The 21,016-nt window shown below is 30.3% G+C and overlaps 1 protein-coding gene across 1 annotated transcript; it reads left to right on the forward strand.

Annotated features, from left to right (window-relative positions):
- The first annotated feature begins 12,772 nt into the window (after positions 1–12,772).
- LOC124936327 lies at positions 12,773–15,615 on the forward strand. Its single transcript, XM_047476813.1, has one exon. The coding sequence runs from the start codon at positions 12,801–12,803 to the stop codon at positions 15,237–15,239; it is 2,439 nt and encodes an 812-aa protein (XP_047332769.1). The 5' UTR covers positions 12,773–12,800; the 3' UTR covers positions 15,240–15,615.
- The last annotated feature ends 5,401 nt before the right edge of the window (positions 15,616–21,016 follow it).

Consider the following 21,016-nt stretch of genomic DNA (forward strand, 5'->3'; position numbering starts at 1 on the left):
ACTATAGTCCGTAGACCAGTTGCATGAAATAGACAATGGGGTTTTCATAGTCTTTCGAATCGAGTGGAAAACTAAATACATTAATCGTACGTCACTATAGTCTATAGACCATCTGCGTAGATAACTAGAGGGTTGGCATCATTTCTCAAATGGGCGACTACATCATCTTAACCTCACGATCCTAGTCCTGAGTGTGTATCTAATTAGTCGAGTGTACATGTCTAAAAAAATCAAGTTACGTGACACAATTTATGAGATAACTAGAGGTTTACGTCAACTTAGTAGATTGATGCCTGAACAATTTTACTAGTCTTGTGATTGCGTAGTTCCGGGAGCTAAGCGCCTGATCACACAAGAGTGGTTTGGGTTGCGTCATTTGCACAATGAGTGACTTAATGCTTAATCTTTGAAATTACTTCATACCTCGGTGGGGCGCATCTATTCAAAGATATCTTTCAATGGTTGTTGGTGTATAAATCTCACAAATGCCTAGAAATAGGGAACCCAAATGGTATAATCCTAAGAAGATTGTCTTAGATGGTTTCATCATTTCGCTTTCAAGTTTTTTAATTTTCGGGTGACCACTTTGTTTTTTTATATTTTATTTTTTATTTTTGAGAAAGCACTTTTTATCATAATTTCAGGTTTCTATTTTTGTTTGAAGACTTCGACGCTTCATTTTTTAGAAAATGTCCTTAGTGCATGACTTGACATTTTTTATTTGTTTGTTTTTTGGAAAATTCTCCTAGTGAATGACTTGGGGGTTTTCTCTTTTTTCATTTTAAAGATTTCAACGCTTCATTTATTTTAGAAAATGTATCTGGTGCATGACTTTAGATTTTTTTTTTTGGAAAATGCCCCTAGCACTTGTCTAAGTTTTGTTTTTCACTTTTTTTTTTCCGGTGAAAAATTCTCCTAGCACTTGTCTAGGATTTTCACTTTTTATATTGCAAGTTAAAGCGTGCCTTGATCTCTCTATTGTTTTAGAACGAATCCCGAATCAAAACATGTTCGGAATCTAACTTCGAGTATCGCTTTTGGACCGTCTCAAAAGGAGACCGATTTTCCTTATATTTTCGTCAATATACGTTAATAATGCACTCGAATTCTCTTTTGGTCATCAACAATGCACTCGAATCCGTGTTCTCGCGATTTTTTTTTTGTGAAAGAGAATTTTCTACCCAAGCATCATTTCTGATGTCTTAATCAAGCTTTTACCTTACGCCACATTTTTTGGAATTTCTTCTCGCTTGCTTTATTACATTTTATTTGAGAGATTCTTCGTCATTCTCGGCCTGAGAAATCTCTTATTGTACCCAAGGTACTATTTGACAAAATCGATACATTCGTGTTGATTTTGTGGCACAATAAGACGAGAGTGGTGATTTCAATGTCTCATCCACTTTGAGTATTATTATGTATTTTTTGTTTTGTGGCGACCTGATATATCTGATTGAATCGACACACATATGTTCCTTCTTTTAGCAATCAGGACGAGAGTCTAGTGAGAACTATGTGGTGATTTCGAAATCTCAACCATTAGGGAAGCTTTTTTTTCTTTTTTTTTAGCAATATGAGTATATCTGATAGAATCGATACACTCATGTTCTTGCTTTTAGGCAATAAAGGCAAGAGTCTAGATGAACACACAATGATGATTTCAATGCCTCAACCTTGATGACTACTTTGTCACATATATTATTATTTAATTTTTTTAAGCCTAGAGTTTCAAGTCATCTCTCATTTTTTTGAAATATTTTTTCTTTTTTCTTTTAGGAAGTGGAACAATTTTATTTATTCACGTGTTTTAAGCTTAGTGTTACGGTCCGTTAGTGTCGAATCTCATTAAAGTCTTGACTTTACGGTGCGCTAATCTCCCAAACCCAAGGGGAGGCCCAATTGCCTAAGTAGACCCAATGAATATTCTAATTAAATAAGAGATTAGAAGATATATTCTAATTAAGGAAGATATTAGAAGATATATTCTAACTTAGGAAGGAATATATTGGGATAAATTATTTTAACTAAGGGTCAAATCATTTTGACTATCGAAATTTTGATGATGAGTTTGTGTAAAACTTAAACTAAGCCGTCTAATTGTTTTTGGTGCAGGTGTATCAAAAACATGTTAAATTAGACTAAGTTTGAATGAGGTTCATTAGACTTACTAGCTATTAGATGCATTGAGTTAGACGTGCAGTCTAACATACATAGTTAGACGTGCATTCTAACAAGCGTAGTTAGACATGCAGTCTAAAGGATACGTAGTTAGATGTGCAGTCTAACAGGCGTAGTTAGACGTACAGTCTAATAGATACGTAGTTAGACGTGTAGTCTAACAGGCGTAGTTAGACGTGCAGTCTAACAAACATGTAGTTAGACGTGCAGTCTAACAAACATGTAGTTAGACGTGCAGTCTAATGGATACGTAGTTAGACATGCAGTCTAACAGGCGTAGTTAGACGTATAGTCTAATAGATACGTAGTTAGACGTGCAGTCTAAATAATAAAACTTAGACGTGTAGTCTAACTCCTTCAGATTAGTCTGAAGGGACTCATAGTTAGACGTGCAGTCTAACGGATACGTAGTTAGACATGCAGTCTAACAGATGAAAGTTAGACGTGCAATCTAACTCCTTCAGATTAGTCTAAAGGGACTCGCAGTTAGACGTGTAGTTTAACAGATACGTAGTCAGACGTGCAGTCTAACAAGCGTAGTTAGACGTGCAGTCTAACGGATACGTAGTTAGACGTGCAGTCTAACAGATGAAAGTTAGACGTGCAGTCTAACTCCTTCAGATTAGTATGAAGGGACTCGTAGTTAGACGTGCAGTCTAACAGATAAAAGTTAGACGTGCAGTCTAACCCCTTCAGATTAGTCTGAAGGGATTCGTAGTTAGACGTGTCGTCTAACTCCATTAGATCTGGTAGTCTAATGGAACATGCTATTAGACGGGGGCGTCTAACTTTATTAGACTTGTAAGTGTAATTGAAGCACGTCTAATGTCATGCTTGAGCAGTTGTTTGAAGCTAGCATCTGTCTACCCACGATCAACTAACTGTACGCTACTCCTGCTCCACTATTCCGTGCAGATTAGTACGACAGCCAGTTACATCCAATGAATTAATGCCACATAAGAAAATATTCTTCCCACTACTTGTTTCTTGCAGGAAAATCCTAGAAGAATATTCGGCGCACTACCAAATTGGTACGACCACGATCATGGTGCTCAGAGTCTGTTGTACTTGTATACTATGGAGACTCTCCAATGGGTATTCACCACGTTTTATTATAGAAGATTCGACCGTTGGTACCTGCTCTCTATTTAAAGATCCTCAAGGACAACGGATGAATCACCGAACTACTAGTCGACCAGACACTTATACAAAAAAACTTGCTTGCTGAACTTACAATCTCACGAATTACTTTCTTGCTTTATTGTGTGTACATCAAGAGAGAGATATAATCAAAGTATTGTCTAGCTGAGTGATATTCTTCAATATAATATAAGTTGAACTGAGTCTGTTCTGTTCAATAGTGAGCTAGCCGTGCAACTGTATTTGATTCTAAGAAAAGTGAATCCTTCAGGTGGTTGGAAGAAGGGGTGACGTAGGAGAGTTTTGCTCCAAACATCCATAAACAACTCTTTGTGTCATTTTCATTCTGTCATCTTCTCCTTCTTTGGTTCTTAGCTTCAAACCTGAGCAAACGTTTCCACACTTGAATCGTTCAAGAGTTTGCAAGGGTTTGTGAAGAATAGAAAGTGATTTAAATTCCTAACATGATTTCTATCAAACCGTTTTTGTACGAAGTTGTCATCAATAGCTAGACCTCTGTCTCTATTGATTACACCGATCCTATCAGGATATTATAATTAAGGAAGAGATCCTAAATTAGTGTGATTAAATTGTAATTGGAAGACAATTCTTAATTTAATACGTTGTAAGTTCTATATATACCTTAGAGATATTACATTGTAATTACCAAGTATTCAATATACAATTCTTATTCTCATGTTCTTTTTCTCTTTAAGTTCTTCTTGCATTGTGTAAAAGGGCTTACAAGCTAGAATCTGCGTCGATCTAGCCTAGTGTCACACGGGTCGAATTTCATCCCGTGACATTAGGCTTTGATTTTTTTCAACAAGCTTCCCTCTTTTTTTAGAATTAGTTGCGAGTACACGAAAAGATGCAATCAAATACCCTTTGCTCAAACTGTCGAGTAAATTATCGAGTTCCTTTTGAAACGATCGTCGAAGAGACACTCTCAACTCGTACTTATTTTTTCTAATATCCATTTTTATTTCTTGTCTTCCCTTTTTTTGAGAGAGGGATCTTGGAGAACTTTCCTCGAATTATTTTTTAGAAAACGAATGGTTACAACCGAGACTCGAGGTAAGACTACATACGTATCCTCTTGGGAGATGAATCATGTCGAAACGTAGTTCAAGGTACAAAAGTGTTAGTTTTATTTTGGAAATTCCCTTATTGTGAACTAGGATTTTATTATTATTTTTTGGAATGCCTCTAGTGTGAACTGGATTTATTTTTTATTTTTTTGAATGGTTTAGAATGCGTTACTTGTGGTAAGCGACTTCATTTCATGACCATTGCGTTTTTTCATTTTAAGACTGCTTACAACGCGTTATCGAGAATATACGTCTTACATCGCATCTTTTTTTTCCTTTTATATTTGAATGATTTAGAATGTGCTATCGGTGATATGGGTCTTACATCACATCTTTTTTTTGGACTTAGAATGTGTTATATGGGATAAACTTCTTACGTTACATCATTTTTTTTATTTTCTTCTTTTAGGTTTAGACATTTATTAATTTTTCGAACAATGCCCCTAGTCTACAGATCGAGATTTTTTTTTTCAAATTAGAAATACCGTCTTATTTGTTTTTTAAATAAATGACGATTATAACTAGGCCTAGTGAATATACTACCTACGTATCTTTTGGCAAATAATCGGTCATGACGTAGTTCATGATTATTTTAATATGTATTTTTTTTCATTTTGTTTATGTCTTCATTTTTTATATTTTTCCTCCTGAAGATGTCCTAGTGTATGAACTAATATTTTATTTTATTAGAATATTCCTTAGTATGAGAACTTAAGTTTTATTCTCTTTTCTTTTTTTTTTTTTTTTTTTAATTTTTCATTAATTTTAGTTTTAGTTGCCTTAGTGTAAGAAACCAGGATTTTATTTTTGTTAATGTTGTTATCATCATTTTATTTTTTTTACATTTGTTGATGTAAATATTTTCAATGCAATGATGTTAATACATGCATATTCAATTGCAATCCTACGAATGGTCCATAATTTTCAAATTCTTCATTCATGGCATTTTTAGACCTTCAAGTGTACCATCAATCGATTATGGGAATGAATCTTGTCTTCATGTTATCCATGAGATCATTCATTATCTTTTGTGATTTACCTTGAATGTTGGACTCACTAGCTCCAGTAGATATTGAGATTTTTTTTACATGAGTATCGTTATTGAGTCCGAGCTTTAGTCATGTTCATGGGACCTATAACCATTGCTTATGATCAAAAGATCATGTCCTAATTTTGTGCCCAGGTTTTTCAGGAGGTACTTCATCTTCTTCCGTGATTTACCTTAAATGTTTGACTCACTAACTTGAGTAGATATTGGAATTCTTTTCCACATGAATCATTATAGAGTCTAAGATGTAGTTGTGCTCATGAGACATAGAGTTATTGCTTATGATTAAGAGATCATGCCTTATTTGAAGACCAATAAAACAAACTTATTGTTGACTTCAGATTTATATCGGACATCGTCACTTGCTCAAGCCGCTCCGAGATGTCGTACAAATAACTTGATATGGCCACGTCAAAACTATAATAGGTTTTTCATTGGTGGAGTGCATCATTTCTCGATTTTTATACCGAGTTAGCATTTCTCGCATGCTTTCTTATCCGCAGTGCATTGCTTCATTTATATGATTGACGGTTCTAGTTACCATTTTATTCGAATGGAATTAAATGTTCTTCAAAAAGATTTAACGAGGTCAATTCAAGTTTGTTAAGCATAGTAGTGCATATGACGTTGATGAGCGATGTCAATTCTCATCCTTATATTTAATCTTTAGTCAAGCTATTTGGATATGAAGTTGTAGGTCGTGATCAAGAGATCATATCCTCGATTAGAGGCCGATGAATGGGCGTGACCATCTTAAATCACATATTCGTCCTTATCATCTTCGCATACTTGACTTGCTTCGAGATGTCATAATTTATTCATATGGTAGCTTGTCAAGATTCCAACGAACTATAATAGGCCTCCGATCAATGGAGTGCATCATCTTTCGATTTTTACACCGAGTTAATATTTTTTTGCATTTTGTATATCCTCAATGCATTGATCCATTGTCACGTGGTTAACTAATCTAGTTATTCCTTTTATTGGAATGAATTCAAAGGTTCTTCAAAAGGATAAAATGGGCTTACGTCCATCATGTTGAGCATACCAATGTATATGACTTTGGGTAAACGATTTCCATTATTGTCCTTGTGTTTTTAAGATCATTGTGTAGATTGAGAAATGTCTTCGTATATATGTCATGATCTTTCTTGTCTCATTATGGATTTATTTTTTCTTTTTTTGAATGGTTTAGAATGCGTTACTTGTGGTAAGCGACTTCGTTTCATGACCATTGCGTTTTTTTCATCTTAAGACTGCTTACAACGCGTTACCGAGGATATACGTCTTACATCACATCTCTTTTTTTCCTTTTCTATTTGAATGATTTAGAATGTGCTATCGGTGATAGGGGTCTTACATCAGATCTTTTTTTGGACTTAGAATGCATTATATGGGATAAACTTCTTACGTCACATCATTTTTTATTTTTCTTCTTTTAGGGTTAGACATTTATTCATTTTTCCGAACAATGCCCCTAGTCTACATATCGAGATTTGTTTTTTTATTCAAATCAGGAATATTGTCTTATTTGTTTTTTTTAAATAAATGATGATTATAACTAGGCCTAGTGAATATACTACCTACGTATCTTTTGGCAAATAATCGGCCATGACGTAGTTCATGATCATTTGAATATATATATTTTTTCATTTTGTTTATGTCTTCATTTTTCCTCTTGAAGATGTCCTAGTGTATGAACTAATATTTTATTTTATTAGAATATTCCTTAGTATGAGAACGGAAGTTTTATTCTCTTTTTTTTTGTTGTTGTTAATTTTTCATTAATTTTATTTTTAGTTTCCTTAGTGTAAAAAACCAGGATTTTATTTTTGTTAATGTTGTTATCATCATTTCATTTTTTTTACGTTTGTTGATGTAAATATTTTCAATGCAATGATGTTAATATATGCATATTCAATTGCAATCCTACGAAGGGTCCATCATTTCCAAATTCTTCATTCATGGCATTTTTAGACCTCCAAGTGTACCATCAATCGAGTATGGGAATGAATATTGTCTTTAGGTTATCCATGAGATCTTTCATTTTCTTTTATGATTTACCTTGAATGTTTGACTCACTAGCTCGAGTAGACATTGAGATTGTTTTTCCATGAGTATCGTTATTGAGTCCGAACTTTAGTCATGTTTATGGGACCTATAACCATTGCTTATGATCAAAAGATCATGTCCTAATTTTGTGCCCAGGTTTTTCAGGAGGTACTTCATCTTTTTCCGTGATTTACCTTAAATGTTTGACTCACTAGCTTGAGTAGACATTGGAATTCTTTTCCACATGAATCATTCTAGAGTCTAAGATGTAGTTGTGCTCATTAGACCTAGAGTTATTGCTTATGATTGAGAGATCATGTCTTATTTGAAGACCAATAAAACAAACTTATTGTCCACTTCAGATTTATATTGTACATCGTCACTTGCTCAAGCCGCTCCGAGATGTCGTACAAATAACTTGATATGGCCACGTCAAAACTATAATAGGTTTTTCATTGGTGGAGTGCATCATTTCTCGATTTTTATACCGAGTTAGCATTTCTCACATGCTTTCTTATCCGCAATGCATTGCTTCATTTATATGATTGACGGTTCTAATTACCATTTTATTCGAATGGAATTAAATGTTCTTCAAAAAGATTTAACGAGGTCAATTCAAGTTTGTTAAGCGTAGTAGTGCATATGACGTTGATGAGCGATGTCAATTCTCATCCTTATATTTAATCTTTAGTCGAGCTGTTTGGATATGAAGTTGTAGGTCGTGATCAAGAGATCATATCCTCGATTAGAGGCCAATGAATGGGCGTGACCATCCTAAATTATATATTCGTCCTTATCATCTTCACATACTTGACTTGCTTCGAGATGTCATAATTTATTCATATGGTAGCTTGTCAAGATTCCATCAAACTATAATAGGCATCCGATCAATGAAGTGCATCATCTCTCAATTTTTAAATCGATTTTATATTTTTCGCATGTTTGTATATCCATAATGCATTGATCCATTGTCACGTGGTTAACTAATCTAGTTACTCTTTTTATTTGAATGAAATCAAAGGTTCTTCAAAAGGATAAAATGGACTTACGTTCATCATGTTGAACATACCAATGTATATGACTTTGGGTAAACGATTTCCATTATCGTCCTTGTGTTTTCAAGATCGTTGTGTAGATCGAGAAATGCCTTCGTATAGATGGCATGATCGTCATTGTTTCAAAGCAAGGGAAAGTACAAATATCATGAACACGTCTTATGGAGTGATGATATTTCAATGCCAACGTGCAATGCAAATGTTGTGCATGTGAAACCTAATAAACTCATTAATTTTTTATACTTTCAATCAATAGATATCGTTTTTGGTTTGTCATGAACAACATGTAGATCTTATGCATACCTAATGGGAAGTAGGCGCACATATTTCAACTCGTCGTTTTTATTTAAAATGAAAGTATTTTAAAGTGGGGGTTAGAAGTAAACAAAATAAATTGTTGCAAGAATTCAACAATCGTCCTCACATTACACTGCACACAATATTTTGTAACGTATAAGAAATATTTTATGTCCAATAGAAAGAAAAAAAATTGAGTCTTCTTCAAGCTCCACCTTTCCTCGCCATTTGGACTTTCGTCTTCTTTGTTTGCTTTGACATTTCTCTTGTAGAAACTTAGTCACAAAGATTAAATCTCTTTCTTGTCGAGACCGTCGTCGTTTTTATGTTGTTCTACTCAAAAGAGTAAGAGGCACTGTATTTTTAGTTTGATTATGAGTTTTATGGCTAAGTCATTGCCCTTGGAAGATGTCATCTCGTCTAGTTTGAACATCTTTTGGTTATCCAAACGGCTAAGGTTGTGGCATAGACAAAACTCAAAGAAAATAAAACATGATGTCGTTTTTTTTTTTGAGAACGCTGGGTTCCGCTGCTCCTATGGAGTGCGACTAATCCCCGCGGGTTAAGTACATAGCCCGCAAACATACTTAACCAATTAACCAGGCGCAGAACTTGCCGCCTGACGGGCTCGAACCCAGGACCTCATGGAGGCCTGGGGGATATCCACCTCTTGTTGCCACTAGGCTAGAAGAGAGGATAAGGGCTATCTAATTATATGCATACACATATTTATATAAGTATAGTAGGCACGTAAGGGCTTTCAACGTGGCTTGACGGTTTGTGAACGAAGAATGACTAGGTCTTGAGAATTGTAATCGGGATTTTGTTTCTATGGAAAAATCATAAGAGACAGTCCACTCACCATAGTTGGAGAGCATAAAACATCGCCGACAAGAGGAAGCGTCGTCATCTCAATTGTGATTTTTTTTCTCATCCCCACGATGCATATCCCTTGAAAAGGACCTCATAGTCGGGAAGAAATATCGATCATGTGTACCAAAGTTCATCCTCTCACATCATCGCTCAAATTCGGAACAAATCATCATACCTCATTAACTAATCTTTGAACATAATACTATAAGTGTACAGATGATGTCGCACAATGCACATCATGTACTACCTCAAAACAAAAGGGTGATGTGCCCAAGATTAGAACAAATGCACATGGAAATGCGAAGTTGGGTGATGTACCATTTTCGCCTTTATTTATTATTTTGGTCTTTTTGATTTTTTAAACATTTTAGATGTTTTTGGTTGAAAGTGTAAAATATTATTCTTAAGAATTACCCAAAAATTTATTTCAAGTTAAGCATCTATTATCCCTAGTAGAGTCGCTAGAAAAGTTGTAACGCCAAAAATCGACCATTCCTAAGAAGGGGTTTTTGTTACTCGATAGTCGCTCCCCATGACTCACTTTCCTCTCGAGTCTCGAGTGAGACGAGAAACAAAAATGGTAGGCTTGACTAGAGTGTATTTTAAAACGTCGATTTAGACTATTTTTTATATTTTTAGAGTTGCCACCCAATTTACTTTTCGAGAAATTAGGAAAGAAAAAATATTTTGTGTGTTTAAACGCATTTTAGAGATTATGTTATTGATTCGGTGATTGGTTGGACCTAAGAAAAGGCTCATGCGCTATGTCTCACGTGCCTATCGCATGATAGTCTCAACTTTAAATTTAAAGATAATTCAAACTTAAATATATGTCTAATTTTGTATCATTATTTGTTAAAACATGCGTCTATGTATTGTATAATTTGAAAAAAGAGTCGAAGCTCAAATATGATACCTTTGAATAGGCGTGAACTAGATAAACCATATGCGTCTATTCCGTTTCTTTTTCTTCCGCTCACACACCCGGTGTTCTATGTAATTTGGCCGACCAGTTTTGCTCCTCTTAGTAACAGAAACCATAAATCCTATGACTCTCCACGCCCCATTTATTTTGCTTCAATCTCCCTTATCTAACACTTCTTCACCAGTTTAATTTGGTTAAGACTTAAGAGATTAGGAGAGAAAAAAATGTTAATGATGGCGTTGAGCCTGTTTGTTTGAGTTTTTTCTGGGGTCTGGATGCCTTGTTGGCGTGTGCGCCATGTTTAGCCAACTTTTGTTTTTTGTTTTTTCTTTAACATGCTAAAACCAAACGAAATACAATCGAAAATAAAATTAATTTAATTCCATTTTAATTGTTTGGTTTATTTGTGAGATTTTTATTTATCTAAATAAGTTAAAAATATTAATTATAATTTTAGAATGCCTAATAATTAAATAGACATATTGATTAATTAAAAAGCAAAGTAACTAATTCAAAATAAAAAAGCATTTAATGCAAGTCTTCATTTTGATTATATGTTCACTGTTAATTATATTATTAATTAAAAGAGGAATGATAGGAACGTGTAGAATATTCTCTCCTTTTATTAAATATTTTAATAATATGTTTAAATAAATTTTAAATCCTAAACTTTAAACCATAAACTCTAAATCCTAAACCCTTAACTCTAAACCCTAAATACTAAATATTAAATTCTAAACTCTAAACCCTAATTAATATCACTGATTAGTTAAATTATGAATTTATCTCTTTTATTTTTATTTTATTTTTATGACTTTTCAATTCCTTTATTTATTAAATATTTTTTATTTATTTTTCATAATCTCTTTTTTCTTTTTTTTATTATTTTTTTCTATTGACTTATTAATATTTTTTTAGTTTTATTACTTATAAATAAATGTTTATCTAATATTTCTATTTTTACGATTAATTATCGGATAGAAATTATTTAATAAGAGGTGAGAGAAAATAATTAATAATAGGAGAGAGAATATTTTATTTGTCAACGCATCGCATCGCTTGGATAATTCGCTGTCTCAAGTCGGGTTCTCTATCATTTTTCTAATTAAAATGATCATAAGTCACTTATTAAATATATTATTCAGGTTATTAATCAAATTTGGTTATTTTTCTTGTTGATTTAGTTAACGTCTTTACTTTTTATAATCTAAATAGAATTAAATCAACCTGGTAATTCAACTACATAATAAATTAGAGAAAAATCGCCTTAAAGCGAGAGATCTTTTAATTTGAAAAGAGATGAATAATTAATATGTTTAGAGAGAAATGTAATTAATGTAATTATTAATAAGTTTATCTTTTAATTTGAAAAGGAGATGAATAATTAATATGTTTAGAGAGAAATGTAATTAATGTGATTATTAATAAGTTTAGAATAAAAATATAAGTATTTTGAGAAAAAAAAAGTAATATCATGAAAAAAAAAATTATTTATATATTTGTGTCTCTAAAATTAATTAACACATTTAAATATATAAAATTATAAATGTATTTATTTTATAAAAATTTAGTTAATTTTTATTTATAATAATATAAATTTTAATATATCACCTTATATATTATATAAACATGATTTTATATAATTTAATTATAATATTGTTTTTAGAGAATATTATTTAGTTAGTAAAAAAAATCTATCATAATATCACCACCGTTCACTCCCCTGCCAGATCCATTGTTCTTATGAAGAACATAATAAAAATGGACACAGAATAGGAAATCCTCAAATCTTAAAAGTAGATATTCAGATCCGTTCATGCCTGATCGACAACTCTCCCATTCTCTGAAGAAGGTTGAAGAAAAGAGACCGTCGTCGGAGTTCTTCCGACAATATTTCTAGGTCGGCGGTCCAGCCATCGTCCAGCCTTCACCCATCATTTTGATCTATTTACTGAGTGAGTTTCTGGAAACTAAAACCACTAGATATAAAGCATTGGTTTTCTGGGTTGATTTCTGAATTTGTAATTTTTCTCAACTGTTAATCTTTATCTCATAGTCTGTTATAGTTTTATGTTAGTAAAGAAACAATTTTTTTGGTATTATAGGTAATCATGACTTCGTTTAACAAGGTATCAGAACTCATGGGTTTGAAGAGAAGATGTGTTAGCAAAATAAATCTTATTAATATTACGTGGAAGGGTCTTGAAGAACATTTAGATTCTTCGGAAAAAACATTAGAAGAAGCGATTATTGAGATACAGATAAGAGAAGAAGGGTTGAATTCGATTCGGAAGTCTATGGAAGAAAGTAAAGAAGAAATTGAGTTGTTAAACAAGACGGTGGAGTCCCGTCTTGAAGAACATGGCCGCAAGGAGGCAGAATTCTCTCTGTTTCAGCAGGAGAGGATGGAGTATTTGAGGGCGAGAGAGGAGCAGATGGAATCTCGGTTTTCTGAGATTAAAAGGCGGGTTGAAGAGAGAATTGATGATGCTGATTTGAAAGAGACGATCTTGGAGTCAAATGTAACACTTATGTTTAATAAGTTAGAGTATGCTCAAGAAGCCATAGAAAGCAGGTCAATTGAAATTGATGAGAAGCAGGAAAACTTGCGGATCCAGAGGGATGAATTGCTGCAGAGGGAGAAGCAAGCTGAAAATTTGACGGTACGATACAAAAAACGTCTTGGAAAATTGAATCTTAAGAAGAGAGTACTTAATGATCGCTTAAAAAGGCTTGATGAGATCCAGAAATTGAACGAGGAGGCAGGAGAGGCAAACAAAATGAAGGGTAAAGAACTTGATTCTAAGATAAAGCATATTGATTCTGTTGAAGCCTCATTCAATCAGTCTCTTAAGGAATTCCATTTGAAAGAGAACCAATTTAAATTGGACAAGGAAAAGTTAGATCTGCACGTGAAAGAGCTTGGATTTAAAAAAGAGGAACTTGAGGAGAAGCTGAAAGAAATTGACAAGACTCGAGAATCTGTAGAACACCATGCTAAGGAAGTTGAAGTGGAAGGAAATCGTCTTCAAGAACAAAGGAGGGATCTTGAGTTTAAAGAGCAACAGTTGATTGCACATGTAACAGTTGAGAAAGTGAACGAGAAAGAGATGACTTCCATCAGTAGCTCAGCTGCAAATATTCTGTCTCAATTTGAACATCTGTCAAAGCAGAATGAGATCGAAAAACAAGATGATACTAATTATGTTGTTGTGGTTGATAATGAAGTGGAATGCCATCCTTTGGTTGGCACTCGAATGAGTATTGTGACGCACTTCCTTGCTAACATGGATTTAAGGTGTTTATTCCAATTTCTAAGCAAGCATTTGACCGAGCTTGGATTAATGGAAAAGAATGTTTCCAAGGTTCTTCAAATGTCATCTGATTCCGTGATTAACGCAATAATGAAGGAGTTTCATGGTCAAAAAATTCCGAGTAGTACAATGAGGAGTTATCTATTTGTTTTGGAGATATTAGCGGGTCAAAACATCCCAATTGAGATCATGAAGTCTCCGGTTGTTCTAGAAGCAGCTAAGAAAGTTGCATTAGAATGGAAAGCAAATATACCATTGAAGAAGGAAGATCCACTTTACATATTGGGTTTTCTGCAGCTAGTTTGCACTTATAAGCTGACAGATGAATTTGATCCAGACGAGCTTTACAATCTTTGCTGCTCTGTCGCAGATGATTGTGGTGGACATGTGCCCGAATTATCTGAAATCCTTTCCTCGTCAGAAAAGATTCCTGTCAGTAAGATCCTTAACGTTCTTCAAGACGAGTTTGACCAGTCCAAGAAAGCTCCTTGGGATTCACTTCGTCCTAGGTGTGTTCCGGAGCTGTTCATATTATCCCCCGATCCTGCTAAGCTTCTGTTAGACGCAATGCAGTGTTGCTTTGATTCAAATACGAAGGATGTGAAAGGTGCCAAGAGCACCATGGAAGTTTTTCTTCCTCTGCTCAAAGAATTGGTGAACAAAGATATTGAGATTCACATTCATAATAGTATCCAAGCTGAAGCTTTTAATTTGGCTGCTGATTGGAAACCAAAATTGTTGTTTCCTAATACACCAGAAGCTGTCTGTTTTTTGTTGTTTCTGTCAATCTACAAATTGGGATCTTGGTTCGATCAAAAGGAGCTTCTCCATCTTCTCAAGGATTGTAAGACCGATTTTTCTAGTTATCTCCTTCGCGACTTCGGCCTTGAAAAAAGGATGCTCAAGTTTATCCAAAAGCTCATCAAGAAAGAAAAAGAGAAGCAGCTTAGAGCTATTATCTGTATTTACGAGTTTGACCTCGCAGACAAGTTTCCACCTGTTCCATTACTAAAGAGTTACCTGACAGAACTTGCCAATTTCGATAACAGTACTACGGTAGAGGAGGAACTAATTGCCTTGCAAGAAGTTATCAAATGCATTGTTAGTCGAAAACTTCAATTCTTGTTCCCACTCAAGCCCCTTATGGATCGGGTATCCAAGCTGCTACAGAAACAGGCTGGTGGAAAAAAACGTCTTGCCCCTCCCCTTGATTCAAAGCTGGAATCTCACAGGGTCAAGAAAGTTTGCAATAACATTAATGAATAGTTAAGTTAATCATGGCATGAAGAGTGGTTTGTATAGTTTGAATATATTCTATGGCTGCTTAGATATGAATGAGGATTTCTGCTTTCATCAATATGGGAGAAGAACTTAGGACTAACTTAGTACTTGATAGTATAGCTGCTTAGGGAATGAGGATTTCTGCTTTCATCAATATGGGAGAAGAACTTAGGACTAACTTAGTACATGATAGTCTATGTTCTTGTATAGTTTTATCTATCATCTTTAGTACTAACTTAGTATATGATAATCTATGTTCTTGTATTGTATTATCTATAATCACAATGCAAATATTGTTAGATGCTTTTGTATGTATAGTATAATCTATATCATCTTAATGCAAATGTTTGAAGTTTTTGTTCAGTGTTCTGGCTAAGCGATTGATTACTATTATTGATAAAATCAACTATTGTCATTAATCATTGATGCAATTTGGATTCACATTGAAGGTTTGAGGAATTAGGTCATTTGAAAAATAAATAAATAACATATCTTAGTTTCCTTGTTGGTGAAAAAATGAAGAATAATTTTTTTTTCCAGCTAATTAGATTGTGTTATGTTATTCTGTATCATATCTATTCTTAATTTAAAAAGACCAAGTAACCAAGCTACTTGACTCTAATGATATCAAACTTAAACAAACTCAATTACTCAATGTTTTGAGTGATTAAAACTAATTCAAACAATGCACTAGCACTATTTTTATCAACATTAGGGATTAATGGTTCAAACTTTCTTCACCATTTATAAAAATATCTACAAAATCTAAAGAACCAAAGACAAATAAAAACATAAAATTATAAATCTGGTTCAAATTGTGTCATATTTGCGACTCAACTTTGAATTATGTCATATAAAACTCAACTCTCTATAATTATTTGAGGTTTTCTCCCAAATGAATAAAAAGTTATTTTTCTTATTTTTAAGTATCATTTTTTTTCTATTTAATATTTCACATATATTAATATAATGTTTTTCACTAATTATTAAATTTTCTAAATTATAAATTAATAAGTATATTTAAAAATTATATAAATTATGTGCAAATATATTAATGATAGTTTACCTATATCATTTTATATTAATTTATATAACTGAAAAAAATACTTAATAAAAAAATAGTTGAAAAATTAATAAATAAAAGAATAATTAGAAAACTAAACAATAAATTAATTCAAATTTAAAGATATAAACACAATATTATATAAATAAAAATATTTTAAACAAAACTACTATTAATAAAATTTAATTAATTTTGAATTGATTTTGATTTATAGATATTAAGTTTAATTCAAATTATTTTATATTTAATATTAACATATATTTATAAATAATCAAGTATATAAAATTACATAACAAAAAGTGTATCACTTTAGAATTTAATTGAAATATGAGCTATAAATTATGCATTGAAATATAAACCGACTATACGTTATATGTGGAAAGATACATAATTTCAACAAAATAATTTCAAACACTAAGTTTTGAATTATATTTATCAATCAAATTATATAAAATTTTATTATTAATATATTTTTTCATGTAAATTAATATTTTTAATATAGATTGCATTACAAGATGATGATTAAAACAATCCATCTAAACTTAGCATAAAATTTACAATTAAAAACAATTATATAGTTTGATTGATTGGTTTGAAGTCAATTAAGGATTATTATTCTTTTATTGTAGTTTTGATTTACAACTACTTTTATATTTTGTGAACATTTAAACTATCATACTTTTGTTTAAGAAAAAAAAAATGTACAATTAAATTTTTATTCACCTAACATCTACAAATAAAATGAACTCGTAAAACAATGTAATATTGACTCGACGAAAAAGACATTAAAAATAATTTATTATCAAACTAAAAAGACATATTCATCAAAATATTTGAATTTATAAGAATTTGATAAGATATTTTTGAGAAAAATATATCATAAATTTCTAACTATCCTATTAAAATAAAATGAAAAAATAAAAAATATATAAATCTTAAAAAGTAATTCATATTCATCTTTAAAAATTTATATAGGCATCACCTTATAATTGTTTAGTAACAATATTTATTAAGATGTGAAATTAAAAAAAAAAACCTTAAATACACTTAATTAAATAAAAGTTAAATCAATATTATTACAATAAACAAATGTTAAAAATATTTTATATAAAATTAAAGAAATATATACCAATTGATATTGTTTTTCTTTCAGAACTTTAAGTCAATTTTAAAATTATTCTTCAAAGTATATTATATATATATATATATATATATATATATATATATATATATATATATATATATATATATATATATATATATATATATATATATATATAATTTTAAATTTTGTTTAATATATTAATCTTTTATTTAAATATTTATTAAATAATTAATTTAAAATATTATTTTATATATTAAACTTTTATTATAAATTATATTATCATGTGATGAAAAATAATATTTTATAATAATTAAATAAAATAATTATTAAATTATTATTTAAAAACAACATAATATGATTTAGAGTAAAATTTAAAAAAGAACAAATGATATTTTGACATGTTTTACATAAATGGTAAATATATATATATATATATTTTTAATTTATAATATTTATTTAATAAAAATATTAGATATATTTTTTTTATTTAATCTTTTTAATTATTCCTTTTTTTTTATTTGACTTTAATATACACATCAATTTCAAACAAAGACATATCCCGTACCATCTTTAAAACACAATAGCAAATATTACTCTCAAAATTATATATTTTCAATACTACCATTCAAATTATAAGGAAACCTTGTCATCTAACATTAAAAAAATATTAATAAGAAACTAATATCGAGGTACATCGTTTTATATTTATAAAATAATTTGATTGGTTTTAAAATATAAGAAAGAATTACTTAAGACATATATATAGGGACGGATTCAGAATTTTAAACTGTGTGGACTTAAAAAATTTTAGGGTGGACTTAAAATAATAACGCAAAGATTTTGAAAAAAAAAATAAGTATTATAAAAGTAAAATTTTACAATTTTTTAATAATTAGATAAAAAAAAACAATGAATTATATTAATTTTTTTTTAAGAAATTAAGGGTAATATCATATTTCTATCGTAAAAAAAAATAAAAAAAAATATTTTTTTTTTCGGGGTGGGCTTCAGCCCATTGAACCCCTACATAGATTCGTCCACATATATATATATATATTATCGCTCAAAGTTTCAACTTGCAAACCAACCATCGATCCATTTACTTCCATAAAATGGGTAGTGCGTTATGGTATTAAGACCCAGTAACCTAGTATTAAATAATTATATATTATTTGGTTGATTTTGAAATATAAAATAGGTTTTAAGTTTAAAATTTATATATTTTTTAATTAATAGTTTCAAGTTTGGAAGACTGTAAACCTGTAAACAACCATTCGACCTATTTAAGATTTGTGGAGATAAGGACCTGTAACCTAGTATTAAATATTATATATTATTTGGTTGATTTTGAAATATAAAATAGGTTTTAAGTTTAAAATTTATATATTTTTTAATTAATAGTTTGGTAAATTAGTAAACCAATCATTCGACCTATTTAAGATTTGTGGGGTAAGGATCGGTAACCTAGTATTAAAAATTATTATTATTATTATTATTATTATTATTTTGATTATATATATATTAAAAAATTAGTTGATAATAATTTATTAAAATAATTTACAATATTAAATAAAAATAATATTTAAATTTAAATTGATATAAATTGAAATATTTTATAAATATATAATTAATTTTTTTTATTGAGAATATAAAATTTTGTTATATTAAAAAATTATAAATATATTATAAACTAATATTTATGATAAAAGAAAGTAAAAAAAATGAAAAAAATAATGAGAGAGAAGGAGAAATGGAAAATAAATAAGAAAGAAAAAGGGGACACATGGAAGAAGATAAAATAAATGTACATGATAAATAAAATAATAAATAAAGAATATTTTCTTTAAGAGGGAAAGAGAAAAAAAATTATATATATTAACAGTTAAAAAATACAATATATAAGACACTAAATGAACTATTTTTTATATGTATATATTTAATGAGTATTTTTTTTTTTATAATTCATACATTTAAAACTTATACTCAAAATCAATTATTATATAAGTATGAGCTTTTATCCATAAATCAAATATAATAATTTTAAACTAATATTTGTTGAGCAAGTCTCATAATTTAAGACCTTATTAATTTTAACTCTAGAAACTAATCTCTATCTTGAAATTAACTATTGAATTCTTGGGTTCCTTTGTTGTTGATACATGTTTCCACCCTGATGGTGTAAGCATGGTTCAACTCATTAAATTTGTACTTCTTCCTTCCTAAACTTAAGTATTTAGTTGATAGTATTGGTTCAACTTTTATCTTATCATGATGATATAGTGAAAATAGTCTACTTAAAAAGTTATTATTCAACTCTCATGGGAAGCACTTTAAATAAAAATAGAAAATCATACCGATAAGCTTTCATGCTAGTTCCCATAATTCAAAAAATTCAAAAAATATTGGTTCAATCTTTTTTTATTTAATGTCTCATTTTATTCCATATGAATAGAAGATTTAATTATAGATAAAACACAATAAAGATCAATTAGCTAGATTTTTGGTCAAATTATAATAATTGTTTATTTAGGTTTATAATTTTAAATAAAAATTTAAATTATAATGTTTTTTAATATAAGAGCTAGTATGACCTCAAAATCATGACACAATTATAATGTTAATAAGTATTAATGTCCGCAATATAACTTTTAACATTTAAGGAGTTTAAATAAATTAATATTTAAATAATAAGTAAAGAATTTTTGTAAAGAGGGAAAGAGAAAATTAATTATGTATATTAACCTAGTTAAAAAATATATATATTATATAAGACACTAAATGAACTATTTTTTTTTTATAATTCATACATTTAAGTCAATTGTTTTTTTTTATAATTCATACATTCAAACAAACAAACAAACCTAAAGTTTATACTCAAAATCAATTATTATATCGATGAAGGTATGTTAGTTGGAAATATTTTTTATGATTTATATAGAGTTCATTAAGACTTGTGTTTCATTAAATAAGTGCAAAAGTGCAAGTAATGCTTTGAGTTTGAATGCAAAATGCATGTTTGGTTTGTGTGTTAAACCATGCCTGTAATGGTTTTATTTTGTTCTTATTATTGCCTATTGTTGTTGGGATAGCCTTTTGGACCTCAGGTCATAAGTTTTCTTGAACATCCTCAAAGAAATTCATCCATGTCAATGCAGATTCCAAAATTATTTTTCAAGTTCAATTTGTTTAATTTTTCAAATTCATTTTTGATGAGTTAGTAAATTTTTATTGCAGTTTCGACCTACCCCACCTAATGCTCCTGCTATTCTACCATCTATGACTGCACATGAAGTTGCACGTGTCTAACAACTTATGCATTCCTTTTCTTATCATGGAAGAGAAAGTATTTTGGTCCCGATTGGATGGAACATGGGTGAAATGGAAAAGGTGTTAGATATTCTTGTCTTAAAATAACATAAATATATATAAAATGATGTTACAAATAAATTAAATAAATACAATATTACAAGAACGAAATCACCAGATAAAATGTTGATTCGAAGCATGTGTTAGACACATTTCCCTTAAAACAGTTCAATCGTCTCCCGTTTGTGCTGGAGCTTATCGTAGATGACTGTCTCCCAGGGTACAACG

The sequence above is a fragment of the Impatiens glandulifera genome, chromosome 4 (assembly GCF_907164915.1).
Source record: "Impatiens glandulifera chromosome 4, dImpGla2.1, whole genome shotgun sequence".
NCBI classification, from domain to species: domain Eukaryota; kingdom Viridiplantae; phylum Streptophyta; class Magnoliopsida; order Ericales; family Balsaminaceae; genus Impatiens; species Impatiens glandulifera.

Coding starts and splice junctions, on each gene's coding strand:
- LOC124936327 (XM_047476813.1), top strand. CDS start 12,801: ATGGGTTTGAAGAGAAGATGTGTTAGCAAAATAAATCTTATTAATATT.